The 14818-nt window shown below is 59.5% G+C and overlaps 1 protein-coding gene across 13 annotated transcripts in view; it reads right to left on the bottom strand.

Annotated features, from left to right (window-relative positions):
• HSPG2 (heparan sulfate proteoglycan 2) overlaps window positions 1-14818 on the bottom strand; it is a 79570-nt gene that overhangs the window by 26077 nt on the left and 38675 nt on the right. For 6 of the 13 annotated variants that reach the window (XM_066637750.1, XM_066637752.1, XM_066637754.1 and 3 more), the window contains 22 exons: window positions 14211-14260; window positions 13733-13821; window positions 13259-13399; window positions 12979-13170; window positions 11223-11261; window positions 10429-10533; window positions 9978-10184; window positions 9717-9812; window positions 8769-8852; window positions 7001-7093; window positions 6193-6273; window positions 5641-5871; window positions 5437-5550; window positions 5208-5335; window positions 5028-5114; window positions 4779-4837; window positions 3615-3788; window positions 3373-3483; window positions 3025-3125; window positions 1388-1568; window positions 639-698; window positions 54-176 (listed from right to left, as the gene is read on the bottom strand). In XM_066637750.1, the coding sequence (XP_066493847.1) occupies window positions 54-176; window positions 639-698; window positions 1388-1568; window positions 3025-3125; window positions 3373-3483; window positions 3615-3788; window positions 4779-4837; window positions 5028-5114; window positions 5208-5335; window positions 5437-5550; window positions 5641-5871; window positions 6193-6273; window positions 7001-7093; window positions 8769-8852; window positions 9717-9812; window positions 9978-10184; window positions 10429-10533; window positions 11223-11261; window positions 12979-13170; window positions 13259-13399; window positions 13733-13821; window positions 14211-14260 (2546 nt within the window). The remainder of the gene's footprint in view (window positions 1-53; window positions 177-638; window positions 699-1387; window positions 1569-3024; window positions 3126-3372; window positions 3484-3614; window positions 3789-4778; window positions 4838-5027; window positions 5115-5207; window positions 5336-5436; window positions 5551-5640; window positions 5872-6192; window positions 6274-7000; window positions 7094-8768; window positions 8853-9716; window positions 9813-9977; window positions 10185-10428; window positions 10534-11222; window positions 11262-12978; window positions 13171-13258; window positions 13400-13732; window positions 13822-14210; window positions 14261-14818) is intronic. The other 7 variants (XM_066637761.1, XM_066637762.1, XM_066637763.1 and 4 more) reach the window with 5 other exon arrangements.

Raw genomic sequence — 14818 nt, 5'->3', positions numbered from 1 at the left:
TTGGCTCACGCCCGTGAGAAACAGGGCCATGGCGTGGCCAAGGTGCCACTTACCTATCCACTCCACTGTCGGCTGGGGGCTTCCTGTAGCAACACAGCGGAACTCGGCTGGCTGGCCCGGCTGGACACTCAGCTGAGGGGGCTCAATGGTGGCCATTGGTGGGATCGCAGGTGCGGCTGCAGCAGGGAGGGAGGGAGTGGGGAGATAGGCCAGTGGGCAGGGAGTCTGGGCCAATTCCCTGCTTGAGCCCTGCTGGGAGATTAGGGCTGCAGGGGCTGCACCTCTGACTTCCTGCCCTGGGGAGTGATGGTGCAATGCACGTGCAAATCAGGGTGCACCAGGCCTACCCATGAGACATGCATGAGGGAAGCACCAGTTCTGTCCCACACATGGGAGTTGTGGGGCTAGAGGCGCTGGGGGGATCTCCACCCTGTCCTACGGCTCACTATCCCCTCGTGATCCTGGAGTATGCTGGTGAGTGTGATGGCAGGGAGCACAGAAGCTGCTGCTGCCCCTCCCCACCCAAGAGCTGGGGGGAGAGAGGAAGCAGATGGGCCCAGAGCCAGAAGGGAAGGAGGGGGTGTTGGGGCCTGCAGCAAGGGGCTGGGGGTCCTCAGTGATCGCCCACAATGACTTACAGGGTCTGTGGCCTTCCAGCACTTCAAGGGGTCCATAGAACATCTGGGTCTTAGAGGGAGCTGAAAACGAGGGACAACGGCAGTCTGAGAGCCAGGCAAAGCTGAGTCATGCACCTTGCTGTATGCGCCTCTCCCCCTGCTTCCTGGAAACAGCTCCCTTCTGTCCAAGGCGCAACAGAGTGGGGGCATATGTGGGGTGAAGGCAGAGCTGGCAAGGTGGTGCTGTGGAGCCCCCCTGCTGGCGGCCTCAGGGGGCCGAGGTCAAGGCAGAGTCACAGGCAGCCGAGGACTCCATAGCCATAGCCATGGAGCCTGGTGCTTCATACCCCTGCCACTGGGGTGCAGAGGAGGAGGAGGCAGAGTTTGACTTGCAGCAGAAGAGCCTTCTGTGGCCTCCTGCCCTCCACTGGCATCCCAGCGCCAGCAGCAGGGCCAGAGACAGAGAGCAGGCGCCGGGACTCTCCGGGCCTTCGTCATGAGCTTTGGAGCAAGTGCCACAGAATGGTGCGAAGGAGTAGCCAGCCTCAGGGGGGGACCTCTGTAGAGTACCACAACCCACATGGTGGAGGTGCTGCACAGGAATGCTGTCAGAACCCCAAGTCTGTGACAAACACACATCTTGGCAAGGGACAGAATGCCCCGGAAGAGCAGGTGTGCTCTCCCTCTGTATGCTCTTGTCCCTGGCTGGCACAGCTGGCCACCATCTTCCCCCCCCCCCCGTGTATCTGCAGAGGACAGCCTAGACCCACCTTGCACATAGAGAGTGGCCATGCCCTCATCCATGTCGAACATGTTGGAGCCAGTGCAGACGTAGACGCCGGCATCTTCGGGCTGCACGTTGCGTATAGTCAGGATGCCGTTAAAGTCCATGGCCTGGCTGGGCAGCTTCCCATGGTTCTGCCGTGTCCACACCAGCGTGTAGGCAGGAGACTGTGGCAGGGGGACAGAGGCAGGGAGAAAGAAGGGGGTTCAGACCTGGGTCGGACTGAGCTTGGGCTGGACCTGGGCTTGGTCATGGGGGGGAGGGCTTCAGTTTGCACACGTGTGTTTCGGGGGGGGGGCAGGAAATACGAGAGAGGCTTACAGTACCATGCACAGGGTAAACCAGCTGGCAGGAAGTTTGGGGCAGATGCCACTTAATGGGACTCATTGCTGTGGGATTTGCTGACAGCCTCTGCCTCGGCTGACTTGCAACGGGAATCTGGCAGGCACAAGGAGCCCAAATTGCCTCCTACTGGCTGTTCATTACAACAGCTCAATGAAACAAAACTGCAGAGACAGTCCACCCCTGACGACCAACTGCTGGGGAGCAAGAAGGGTCCCAGGTGGGTTGCTGCGTTCCCGTTGTGCTGGGCCAGCCAGGCGTCTGGCTGGCCCGCCACTGAGAGAAGCCGGAGGCTGAATTGGCTGAGCCTCCAGCAGGGCTCTCTCTGTGCATTTCTGCATCCACCCCACAGGGCTCTGCCTGGAGAAAGCGACCTTCATGGGCCATGGACAGCCCCTTCTTAGCCACCTACCTGCAAGATGGGAGCGATGGCTCCAGAGCTGCCATGAGGGCAGGGCAGGCCTGCAGAGGGAGGGCTGCAACTCACCTGCCTGCTCAAGGGGCTCTCACAATCTTGCCCTTGTTGCAAGTGCCCTAATTCCAGCTGCCTGTGATGCATTTCTGCATGCGATGGGTGGAGAGCAGCTCCTTCACCCTTGCAGAGCAGAGGCGGTGCCCTGACCTTCCTCCCTAGGCAAGCCTTGGCCAGAACATCCCAGCAGAGCGTCCCAGAAGCAGGGGGCGCTCCAGTGCCAGCCTGCAGGCTGTGCGTACAACACAGGGGAATTCCTCTTTTGGAACTCCCTGCCCCACCAGAAGATGAGGGCTGAAACATGCCCAGAGCGTGCTCACAGACAACACCCAGCAAGATCACGCCAGGCTTCTTTTGGGAAGCTCTGCTCCAGGAAACACACACGCTTGCATCTAGGAGGGCACCAAAGCAGCAGCGACAAGGGGAGAGTTCCAAGGAAGGAGCCTGGGTCACCATAAAGGGACCTCCAGGTCTGGCCAGCTTTGGTGTGGCTCCCAGATACGCATCATTGAGGCCTTGGAACAGTGGCATCGCTGGGCTTACTGTCACCCAGTGCCAATGTTGTCACCCCCATGGCCCCACCCCTTCTGTTCTCACTCCAGCCCCATCCTCTCACAAGAACAGGGTCAGCTTTGCAGACCAGCCACTTGGCACTTCAGAAGAACCACTGGGTGTGGTCCACACCCCCCACACCCAGGTAGTGAGGCCACAGTCTCTGAGGTTCCCTAGGAGGAAGGCTGCTTTGCTTTCTGTGCAGAGGTGGAAGAAGGGAAGCAGGCGTTCCTGCTGCCACTGCGTGGGGGCTTCACCTTGCTCTTGGCTGTGCAGACAAAGGTGACGTCAGCTCCAGGCTTCACACTCTGCACCGTCTTCTCCTCCACCGTCACTGTGATGGGCTTGCTTGGCAATTCTGGGGGCAGAGAGACATGAGCAGGGGCTCTGCCAGCTCTGCCGCTTCCCCGACCCCCTCTGGAACTGCCCTTCACTCCCTCCCCCACCGTACTTGATGTCCTTCCAAGACACTGTAGCACCACAGCATCCTACCCCCGTGAGATCAGCCTCGGGTCTCAGGAGGCCAACCCTGACCTAGGCCTCCCCCGCAGGCCACCCCCTCGGAGCCGGAAGGGCTATCGCAAGGAGAGAGGCCTGCTGCTCACCACTGACTACTACTTCCGCCCGGCTGGTGTTGCTGTGTTGCAGGTTGCGGCAGGTGCACAGGTAGACGCCGGCCTCGAAGGGCTGGATGCTGGGGAAGTGGAGCTCCATACCTGGGTGCCGGAGGGAGGCAAGCTTCAGCCCCGAGGGTGGTACAGGCCTGGCCAGTGACACCCCACCCTGGGAGGTACCCAAGGCCAGAGCCGACTGGGGCCCCAGCAAAGTCTCCAAAGAGCGAGCTCACCTTGCCTCCTACGCTGAGCAGTGCTGGGCACGGGGCGGCCGTCTTCTCGGGACCAGTAGAAGTAGTGAGGCAGGGTTCCGCTCGCGTGGCATTGGAGGGTCACCTCGCTGCCCTGAGGTACAGAGGTCTGGGGAGGGTGCACTTGCACGATGAGGGGAGGCTGGTCGGGAGGAGCTGGAGGGGATGAGAGGGTCACTGAACAGAGGCGCGGTGGGAAGAGGGGGGGCTGCCCACTGCCCATCTCTGGCAGGGGGCTCTTCACAACTGGCGTCAGCCACTGCCCAGCTCCCTCCCTCCCACTGCAGGCAGCCAGCCAGCCAGCCAGAGCTGCCCCTTCCACAACTGCACAATGGGTTCTTCCCGTGCATGATGAGATCAGCATATGTTGTGCAGGGGGGTGGACCTGCCGGCGCCTTCCCTCCTGCTCCCCTCAGTCACCTCCATGTGCATTTAGTGGAGAAACAAAGAAGGGGTGCTTTCTCTTCCCTCCCAGCACTGGAATTTAGGGGTCACCTATTGAAACTGACAGCAGGAGAATCAGGATAGACTAGAGAGTCTCCTTTCACACGCCACCTGGCAACCTATGGAACTTGCTGCCACTAGATGTGAGTGGTGGCTGCTCCTGTGTGGCTTTAATGGAGCTTATATGACTGCTCCGCTCCTCTTCAACTCGTTTGTAACAAAAAGAAAGCCCTTTAACTTGTAAATACTTTTGAACTTCTTTTTTAGCTGCTTTGATGATATGATGGGGCCTAAACCCACCAGCGGACAGATCAGGGGATGAGAGAAATTCATGGAAGAGGAGGAGGGCCGTTTGGCTACTAGCTCTGACTGCTGATGGAACTTCCACCTCTTCTCTTCTCTTCCACCTCTGCGCCCGTCTGGCTGTGCCCACCCTCCAGGATCACCACCCTCTCCAGCTGCCTCCGCCCTCCCTGCCCCCCCGTCTGAATTCAGTGCCTGGAGAGCGGGCACAGGCTGTTGCCTTCCACTTCCTCCCTGTGGGCCTTCCACCTGGGCACCTGCCCAGCCACTGTGGGGAGAAGCAGGGGCTAGCATAGGTGGACCCCCTTCCCTACCTGGGCCTGCTTCTGCTTCTGGAGATGGGTCAGCCCATCTCCAGCCAGCACTCTGTGTGTGCGCGCGTGCAGAGGTCTCACTCACCGAGGGGCACGCACTTCTGCCCACGGACGCTGGGGTTCCCTGTGTAGCCTGGTGCACACCTGAGAAAGACGGAGGGGGCAGGTGAGCTGCGCAGGTCTTCTGAGCCTGTGTCAGAGGGCAGCACCTTGGCCACTGCATGCGGGTAAGGCAGCAATGCAGGGGCAAACGCCAGGGATTGGGGGGGGGGGCTCCCTTGACTGGTTGGCCTTGTGAGGACAGGCCTGGCAGGGCTGAAGGGGCGGCACTCACTGTTCGCAGTACTGGCCCGTGTAGCCTGGCTGGCAGGCGGTGCAGTGGTAGCCTCCTGCTCCCAGGCTCTGGCAGGTCTGGGAGAACCTGGGAGAGGAGAGACGTAGCCATCGTCATCCTCATGGTTAAGGGAGCAGCCCCCTCCCCTCCCCTCCCCTCCCCCCCTGGAGAGACACACACTGATTCTCAGGCTCCAGCAGTGGGCACGCACAGGGCTGGCAGTCCTCGGGGGTGCCTGCGGTGGCATCTCCATAGAAGCCAGGAGCACACAGCTCGCAGAACTCCCCAGCAGCGTTGTGCAGGCAGTTCTGGGAAGAGAAGGGAAAAGGGGTGGGGGCGCTTCAGCCAGACCTGGCGGTTCCCCTTCCCAGCCTCAGGGGCAGAGGAGCCAGGGGGCAGGGTTTCTCACCGAGCAGGCACCAGTTTCGGGATGGCAGGAGTCCGAGTGTCCATTGCATTCACACAAGGCGCAGTGGCCCAGGTAGAGCCCGCCACCTGTGCGGGTATATCCAGCTGCACAGTCCTGCACGGGAGAGAGGGGGAGGGGGTGTCATCCCACAATGCCAGGGGCTGCTCTCGGTCCCAGCCTGCCTGGTCTGCCCAGGTCACTCACCTGGCAGGACAGACCCTGATAGCCCGGCGGGCAGCGGCACTCCTCCACCTCCAGCGCCTGGGGCAGGCTGGTGCGGGTGGGAACCGCCATCTCCAGGCTGACGCCAGTGATGCTGGCCGACACCATGTCCGTGGAGTGCGTGGCGCGGATAAGGATCTCGTCCAGGTCAGCCAGGGCCATCATCAGGTGCTCACGCGTAGCAGGCTGCCCGTCCGGCCGCTTCCAGTGTTGCTGAGGAGAGAAGCGGAAAGAGGCTAGCCGAGAAGGCAGGCAGGCAGCAGAGAGGCAGCTCCAGATGGGTGCAGCTGGAGGGAGTGGTGATCCAGCCAGGCGGGCACAGAAGCAGCCCCACAGAGTGCCTGGCTCATGGCACAGGAGCCCAGGGCCAGGCAGTGGTGCAGACATTTCCCATGGGCCTTCCTCCCCCCCCCCCCGCTCCAACAGCAGGGGCACCTGCCCTGCAAGGTCCCACAGGCAGAGGAGTCCCATCCCTCCCCAGGGACTGCAACCACCAGCTGGAGAGAGGTCCACAGGTGACCCAAGGCCCCTCACCTCCCGGAAGACAATGTTGAAGCTCTTGCGTTCTTGGGGCTGCAGAGCGGGCTGGTAGGCCACCAGGGTGATATCGTTGCCCTGCAGAGACACCAACAGGGAGGGTAAAGCAGCCCATCTCCTTGGGCATGCAGGATCCTCCAGCCCCAACCTACTGCATGCACCTCACCAGCGGGCACTCCCCATCCCTTCCCTAGGGGCCAAGCCACCCCAAATCCACATGTTCCTCCCCCTTCTCCGCACAGTGCATAAAGTAGTGAAGTCCACCCGGCTCTCATGGATGAACAGCTGCGAAGGCCTGGGTGGCCACAAAGCCAAAGGAATGCGCTTGAATGAGCTGCGCAGGGAGATCAAGATGTGGCTTCAGTTCAAGGCCGCTGGCCGGCCATGACACCTATGGTTTTGGTTCCTCAAGCCCTCACAACCATTCTCCCCCCACCAAAGAGTAGGCAGGCCTGTATCCTTGATCCTTCCTCTTGGGGGACAGAGTGGCCAGCTTGGCTCACTGTTTGTTGAGCTGTGGCTACTGTCCCAAAAGTAGCCCAAACTTCTGGTCTTGAAAACATCACTTTGGAAGGCAGCATCCACCCACACCATATCCCAGAGACCTGGCAAGGCTGCCCCCTCTTAACCCATAAATGCCAGTCACTTTTTGGGCACCTGGCTGACTTGCCCAAAGCCCCCCCCTCCCATTTCTGGCCGTGATAAAGGCCCCACCACCACCCACTGTCTGGTTGACCTCAGCCAGGGGCCCTTGGGGCTGTCGTGAGGGTTGGCGCCCTCTCTGACTGCAGCCCTGGTTCCTTACAGTGATCTGCACATCAGCATCCGGCAGCGGGGTGCCTCTCCTGCCAACGTTGTAGGAAAGGGTGTAGTGGAGACGTCCCCCGTAGGAGCCAACCTGTAGGAGGGGGAGGAGCAAAACACTGCTTTAGATCACTGTCCGGTGGCTGGGCGGGCTGGATGGGGCCAGCTGGGACTCCAGCTTGCCCCACAAGTGCCACACAGCCATCGGAAGCAGGCTGGAGCTGCAGCCCTGGGCCCAGCAGATGGCCAGGGACCCCCAGAGGAGTCGTAACATTCACTTAGCTGATTGAGGGACACCCCCCAATTTCAGCAGTCAGCCTGCAACTGTTTCAAAGGCTTTGGGTACTTTGCACAGCAGGTATAGGGGAGGTTGCCTGCTGGTATGAAATTCCCACAAAGGCAGCAACTCAAGACTCCAGGAAGAGGAGAGGCAGGAAGACCTCTGAGAACAGCGGGCCTGCTCCCAAGACTGCCACAAGGGCAAGCCTGCCTGAGGGTAGAGTGAAGGAGCTGCTGCCTCCCCCCTTGGGCTGCTCTGCACCCAGTACAGGGATGGAAGAGAGGCAGGGAGGTTGGGCCTGCTGCCTGGCGCATGACCTCGCGAAACAAAGGAGGTGGCCACCCTTCTCCCACATCCATCAGGCAAGGCACTGGGGGAAAGGGCAGGAAAAGTGCTGAAGTAAAAGAGCAGGAGGAAAAGGCAGGAACAAGGAGAGGCCTTGTAGAAGCCCACAGGCAGCACTGCTGACAATGCCTTCAGAAGAGCCCAACAAAGTGGGGGCAGAGCCAGGCCTCCCATGGCTACTATAGGGAGCACTGCCACGAGGCCTGACCACTCTGACTAGGAGCACTCATGCAGAGCCACTCATGGGCACGCCTGGCACTGTACGCCATGCAGAAAGACGGGCCCTACTCCTGCACTGAGGGACGCCCAGTCTGGACCTTGGCACCCAGGTGGCCACAGAAGCAACCTTCTCTGCCATTACCCTCCCGTGTGGCTCTGTAGGGTAACCATTTTGCCCAGGGTTACCAGATGTCATAACCGCAAAAGAGGACCAAACACCCCAAAATATAGGACAACCAAGGAAAATGTAGGATGCGACAAAATAAAAGCTAAAAACACAAGTAAATAGATTTCATGGGGTTAATTTAAACACAGTAATTTAAAATTAAGTAGAATTTATTTATTACAAGAAGGCTATGCGCTGCCAGCTCAAAGGGAAAAAAGGACATTTAAGTTCTTTTCCAGGTCACAAGGCTAAAAAAGAGGACACATCCTGGAAAAAGAGGATGTCTGGTCACTCTGCATTTTGCCTCATGCCGGACTCTGGGAAGCTGAGCGGCAACAGGGGGCACCCATCAGACTCAGCGCCCACTGCCCTCTGCTCTGTGCCTCCCCAGAAATGGCTTTTCCACATGCTCTGGGTCTGGGATGTAACCCACCCGCTGCCTGGATCCTCCCTCTAAGGAGAGGAGGCCAGCTTGTTCCCCCCCCCAGGGGGACAGGGGGAAAGCCCCCTTCCCTTGCAGAGGGACCCTCAGCCTGTCAGTTCACTGGAAAGGGAAATAAGATACAACAAATGCACGCCTCTTGGAGTCAGAGCCCATAGCACACCCCCGGCCCCCCCATCAGTGCCAAGGAGGCATGAAACACAAGCGGCCTCTTCCCTTCCACGCACCCCACCCCAGACGTGGGCCCACTGGAGCCCAAAGCCTCAAGCGCTGCCCCCACCGCACAGCGTCCTCTGCAGCTCTTGAGCCGAGATTACCTGGTCCCCCAGGAAGGCCTTCGGCAGCTCCCAGTAGAAAGTGATTTCAGGAAGTAGAGAAAAGCCCTGGTAGAGCAGCCGGTACTGGGACAGAAGACGGGGCAGAGTGAGCGAGAGGAGCCTCTGGGTGCGTCCTATAGCGACTGAGGGTGCAAGCATGGGGGAGGCACAAAGCCCAGAGGCTGGGGGGCCAGCACCTCCAGGTCCTCCTTGCCCCACCTCTCTGGGGCACAGGTTGACTACCCAGCCATCCATTCGCCCGCCCCCCATGCCACAGCCATCACCAGCAAGCCATACCCAGGGCAGCAAGGAGAACCATTCCAGGACAAAGGGCACCATCATGTCCATCGTGCGACACTGTGCCAGGCTTGACCGCAGAACCACCCCAGTAGCTTCTGCCCAAAGACCACGGCTGATTTGCAGCAGATTGTGTTTCTGCGCAACCGTAACTATTTGGCAGCTGTGAAGCAGCTGCAGAAAGTGGGGTGGAGGGTGCTCCAGGCACCATCCTCAGTCCACACTCTTCCCAAATAAGTAGAAAAGCTACAAAATCCTTTATGGAGGGTGGAGAGCTCTCCTTTGGAGACCCTGGGAAAAGTGCCCCCCCCTCCAGGCACCGAGAGTCATTCCCGAGGCTGACAGCTCTTGGTGTCTGCGCTACTGAGAACACCTGAGCAGTGCAACTCGTCGCCAAGCCCAGCAGAGGCACAGATGAAGCCGCTTGGCACAGGAACCTGATACGTGACACCTGCTATTGACTCTCCCCACCAAGGGCTTCACTTCCTTGGGGCTGTCAAGACTTTGGCCATTTTTGCCCAAGGGCCAGGAGGCGAGGCACTGCCTTTCGCAAGGCAGAATCTCCCCGGCCAAGAGAGCACCTCCTGCCCCGCCTCACACACCTGCACACGCCAGTTGCCCAGGCCAAGCACACGCCCCACACCTGGGTACCTTTTTTGCCTCAGCCACCCTGAGGTGGTAGCGGGAGGAGGAGGAGGAGAGCAGATTGCTGGTGTCCTGGGACGGTGCTCTGGGGCTGGTTTCTCCCTGGGACCAGAAGCCAACAGAAGGTGCAAGGGGTGCAGTGAGAGGGAGGAAACCCCAGAAGGGGGAGCAAGGCCCATGCAACCCAGCCCAGGTACCATTTGGGGGAGTGGAGAAGGAGTTCAGCCCTCGTACATGCTGAGAGGGGGTGTTGGAGCTGAGCTGTACCTGAGGGTGCGACCCAGGAGCAGTGGCCAAGGAAGAGGGGAGCCAAGGAGCCCTGGCCACGAAGGAGGTGAAAGAGCGAGGAAGAGCAGAGAGAAGAGGGCGAGAACGTGTGGCTGCCTGGGGGGCTGCAGGCGCCCTCCGCTCCAAGGCAAAGTGGGACAGCATCTCCCAGATTCTGGCATCCTGTCTCATCTGCACTTCATCTGCCTGGGGGAGGGAGGAATAGAGAGACAGGCAGGGTGGAAGGGGCCACGCCCCAGAGAGGCTTCGACAAGCCAAGAGCCTCCAGGGAGGGGGCAGGCAAGAGCTGAACACCTCCTCCTCCTTAGGGCCATTCACCCGCCCCTGGAAACAACAGCCCAGCATGGCCACCCAGTGGCCATGGATGATGGTCTGGCCTCCCTGCCTGCTCCAGACAGCCAGCCCAGTGCCACCCTGGCACCTGCTTTACCTCACTGGCCTGCCTGTTTTGGCTCTTGGCGCCCACAGAGCTGAGGATCCGCCCAGCCGCCACATCCTTCCTTAGCTGCTCCTCTGTGAGGGACGTGGAATTCTGCTGGGATTGGGACATGATGAGGGGCTTGGGAGCTGGCCAGACCCTCCTTGCCACTAGAGAAGACCCTCCAGGGCATTTGCTCTGAATGCTCCCCCCACACACACACCGTGTACACATGCGCCAGTCCTGGGACTTGGCAGAGATGCCCATGCAAGAAACGGTCAGTTGCAGGGACCTCAGATCCACAACCACAACTACAACAAAACTCGCTTGCTGCGAGAGCAGAACAAACAAAGCAGACCACAGACTTCTGACTTCACAGACTAGTTATGCGTGCACCAGGAAACGACAACAGCCATGCCACACTCACCACAAGGTAGCACTGCAAGCATCCCAAGCCCTTGAGGCTAAGTCTCTTCCCTGGCTTCCGTCAATCATCACAATAACACAACTTTCCAGTACATCACAGTGGCACCACAACATTCAGATTAGTGTTCTGGGCCCCCCCCCACACTCTCCCACTTTCTACCATACCCACTTTCCCCTCGGATCACCCCCACAGTGGAACTAGGACATGTCAGTGCTGTCTGAGACACCTGGGGGGGGGGGCAGTGTGGCTCCAACCTCCCCCAGAGTGCCTGGCTGCTCCAACACATCTGCGCTCCACCCTCCGGACACCAGAGTCCCAGAAAGCAGCACAGCACAGCACAGCCACCTCAGGTTTCACAACAGGCACCCTGCCTGCCTACCTTGTGGGCACGGCGCATCCGGGCAAAATAGGTTTCTTTCTGCCATTAGCCATTAGGCAGAAGAGGATGAAGGATGGCACAGAGCGAGAGAGAGAAAGAGAGGAGGGGATAAAGAGGGAATGAGGGTCCACTTGTGCTTTCTGTTATTATGCTAAGGAGGGATTCTAGAACGGGGTGGCCAAATTGGTTTAACATACAATAAACCAGAGCCACATATGATAAACTTTAGATGTTTGAACTTCAGTCCAGTGGACTCTCAATTTATACCCCGTAAATAATTATAAAGCTTGAAAATCTCTTATTTACCTTTTATATTAATTGTGATGCAAACAGGAGCTCAGCCAACGTATTTCTGAGAGCCACACATTATATGACAAAGAGCAGCATATAGCTCACAAGCTGCGGTTTGGCCGCCCCGTTCTAGAACATCACACCAGGGTGGGACTCGGCTTCTCCCCACCAGTCCAAGTGTCTCCTTGCATTCTGTTTCAGCCATCATTTAACTAATCTAGGAAGACCCTCTCAGTAGCTTGGGGTGGGGGAGAGACTCGAAAACATCAAAAAAAAGCTTGTGGAGCCTCCCAGCCAACAAGCACTTCCCTCTCAAGCCCACTCCAGGTCCTCCACAGGAAACATGCCTGATGCCGCACACAACTACCAATACCTGGAACTCCATGTCACAGGAAACTGGGGGCTTCTGCCATAAATGTGGATTAGACGAGGCCCAGGAGGATCAGCTCTGAGAGCAATGAGGAATGGAGCCTCCTTGTACCCAGGCAGGACTACCAGATGCTGGAGACCAAGAGTGGGGTGGGAGTTGGCCCCCTGACTCACAGTCTACTTTCACCTGCCGGTCCTCCTGGGCCAGCTGCTGCGGGAGGCCTCCTCCAAGAGGCACTTGATGACTTCTCTCTCCTGAGCCCGCTGGGTTAGCCCCCAGTTGCAACTGCATTTGTTCATTCATTGCTATCCCTTTCTATCCCCCCCCCAAGGTAGTTTGCTGCACTTTCAAAAGCAAATGCAGTAATAAGACACACAAATCAAACTCTTGGGCTAGCTGGTCTCCACAGGAACCGGTGCACTGAGCTCCCTCTGGTCTGGGCATGTTGTCTGCATTCTGGCGGTGCCCTCCCCCTGAGGCCCAGCCTGGATTGGAGGCCTTGCCCAGAGAGGGTGGTAGGGAGGTGAGGCAGGAAAGTCTCACACTGCAACTGGGGAGCGGTCTTCCAGGAGTCATGCAATGTTTCCCCAGCACAGGGAATTAGCTTTCTGTGCACAGGACTGCCCAGGAGCAGCTCTGAGAGCCCCTGCAGCTGGTGTGGCAGTAGTCCAGCCACTGGGGGTTTCCCCTAGGGAGAAATGGGAACAGCAGGGCTGTAGGGTCTGGAATACCCCCTCACCCATCCTTCCCCCCCCCCCACCGACCCCTCTTCAGGCCTTCCTTCCTCCCAGTCCTCAGTCCTCCTTTGAAGGGACACAGGGAGCATGTCAGGCCTGCAATTCAACCCAAGAGGGGCACCTCATCCCCTTAATGCAAAATGCATCCTGTGGGGGCTACCCCCCAATTCCCCCTGCTCCGTGCCTCAACTCCCAGCAAAGGGCCCTCAGGAGCAGCCCAGGGCCACCTGGAGCCACAGCTCCAGTCATGCCCTGGGCCCCGTCCTGCCCCAGCTGTTCCCCCCTCCCTGGTCCAGTCTGGGTGGTGAGGACAGTGAGCTCCCCCGCTCCCCCCCCATGCATGCAGTTCAGGACTCACCTTGTCACCCAGGTAGGTTTCCGGCAGCTGCCAGTAGTACGACTCCTGCCCCAGCTGCGCCAGCTGACCGTAGGAGAGCTGCGGGCCCTCGCTGGACAGCTCCACCACGAAGCCCGTCTGGAGGCGAGTACTGCGCTGGCGGTTGACCAGGGCAAAGCCCTGTGGGTTTCCAGGGAGGAAGGGGCTGGTGACCTGTGGGGAAACAGACGTAGGCCCGTGAGGCTGCGAGATGAGCAGTGGGGCAGTGCCAGGGCAGGGGAACTGTGGGCCACAGGCTTACCAGGTCACGGTAGTAGGAGGAGCTGGTGCACTGCTGGGTGATGCCCATGCAGAAGCAGGGCAGACAGCCCTCCCTGTTCTCTGCACTCAGGTGGAAGTGGTGGGGGCGACATCTGGAGCAGGAGGGCCCCTCCACATGGGCCTGCCGGGGAGACAGACAGACAGAGGCAGCTGCGGCAGCTGAAGGCAGCAGCCCTGGAGCCAGCCACACTGGGTCACAACATCATGACATGGGTTGGGGGCTCACAGCTGCGGGGCTGCCGTGGAACAGCAGTGATGGCAAAGCCTGTCCCAGCAGCAACAGTGGAAGGGCCACAGACATGGTGGGGTTGGAGGGAGCTGATCAGAGGGCGGGGGCATGCAAGAGGAACCAGTGCTTTGGTGGTGGGGAGGGACCCTATCGAGTCCGTGGCTCCCAACATCCTCCACCCCCTCCTGTGCCCCAAAAACTGTGCAGAAGTGCCACCTGCCTCACCTTACACTGGCACTGCCCACTGGTGTCGCAGTAGCTGCTGATGCTGCCTTGCGGGTTGCACTGGCACCCGGTGCCTGGACCTGCTGTGACTGGAGCAGCAAGGAGAAGCTGGGGCTGGATTCCTGCAACACCTCCACCCCCTCCCCCGCAGAGGCACAGCAAGGCACAGTTGGTGCCTCCTCCCCTTCCTGCCCCCAGTCATGGAGCATGCACCTCACCCAACCCCCTGTCCCCCTCCCTGTGGGGGGAGGGGCAGTAAGGCTTGAGATGCAAGCCACTCCCTGCCTGCTTCTTGATCACACATCTGCGGTTGCACAATCAGCGCAGAAAAGGCACTCTGCGCGAGCTCAGCAGCACCCCTCCCCGCCCATAGTAGTTGTGTCCCAATATGCTCCAAGACTGGAGTCAACCTGCAGCACTCCTTGCTGCAAATCAAGTATGGAGGTCATATCCACGCCATCCCCAACAGGAAGCTCACCTGTGCAGGGCTGGCCCTGGCCAGGGTCCCCAACGTAACCTGGAGCACATCTGCAGCCAGAGAAGAGGGGGTTGGGTCTGAAGGCAGGTGCAGAGTGGCTCAAGAGTAGTCTGCTTCGTGCCCCTGCCTGCCCCCATCCCACAAACGCAGCAACTCCCGAAGTGGCCCCCAACTGAGCCAGGGGCCCAGAGCTCAGACTGGCAGTAGGAGTTCCCCCCCCCCAGGGTCTCAGGCAGAGAAGGTTTTTTTCCAGTCCTCCCTGGAGATGCTGGCAGCATTTGAACCTGGGACCTTCTGCACACAAGGCAGGAGATGAAACTACAGCCTCTCCTCCCTCCCTCTGTGCCTGGGGTGGAGGCACAGGCAGCCCACGTGGCTCAGCCACTCCTCCGCAGCACGCTTTCACTGTGACCCACACATGAATTGATTTCTCTGCTTCTTGTGGTTCCCTGAGAGGGAGCTCAGACCCAGGGGGGAGGCCACGAAGCCCCAGGAACTAGAACTTGGGTCCTCCTGGTCACAGCCCAGTTCCAGCTAGTGGGGAACGAAGGTCGGGCCAGGCAGTTCCGCACAGCACTCGTTAAAGCAGAGGAGGTGCAGCCCCCTGC

Source organism: Tiliqua scincoides, chromosome 9 (assembly GCF_035046505.1).
Source record: "Tiliqua scincoides isolate rTilSci1 chromosome 9, rTilSci1.hap2, whole genome shotgun sequence".
In the NCBI taxonomy this organism is placed as follows: domain Eukaryota; kingdom Metazoa; phylum Chordata; class Lepidosauria; order Squamata; family Scincidae; genus Tiliqua; species Tiliqua scincoides.
Note: the sequence above shows the minus strand (reverse complement) of the source record. Positions and strands in the feature narration are given on the sequence as shown.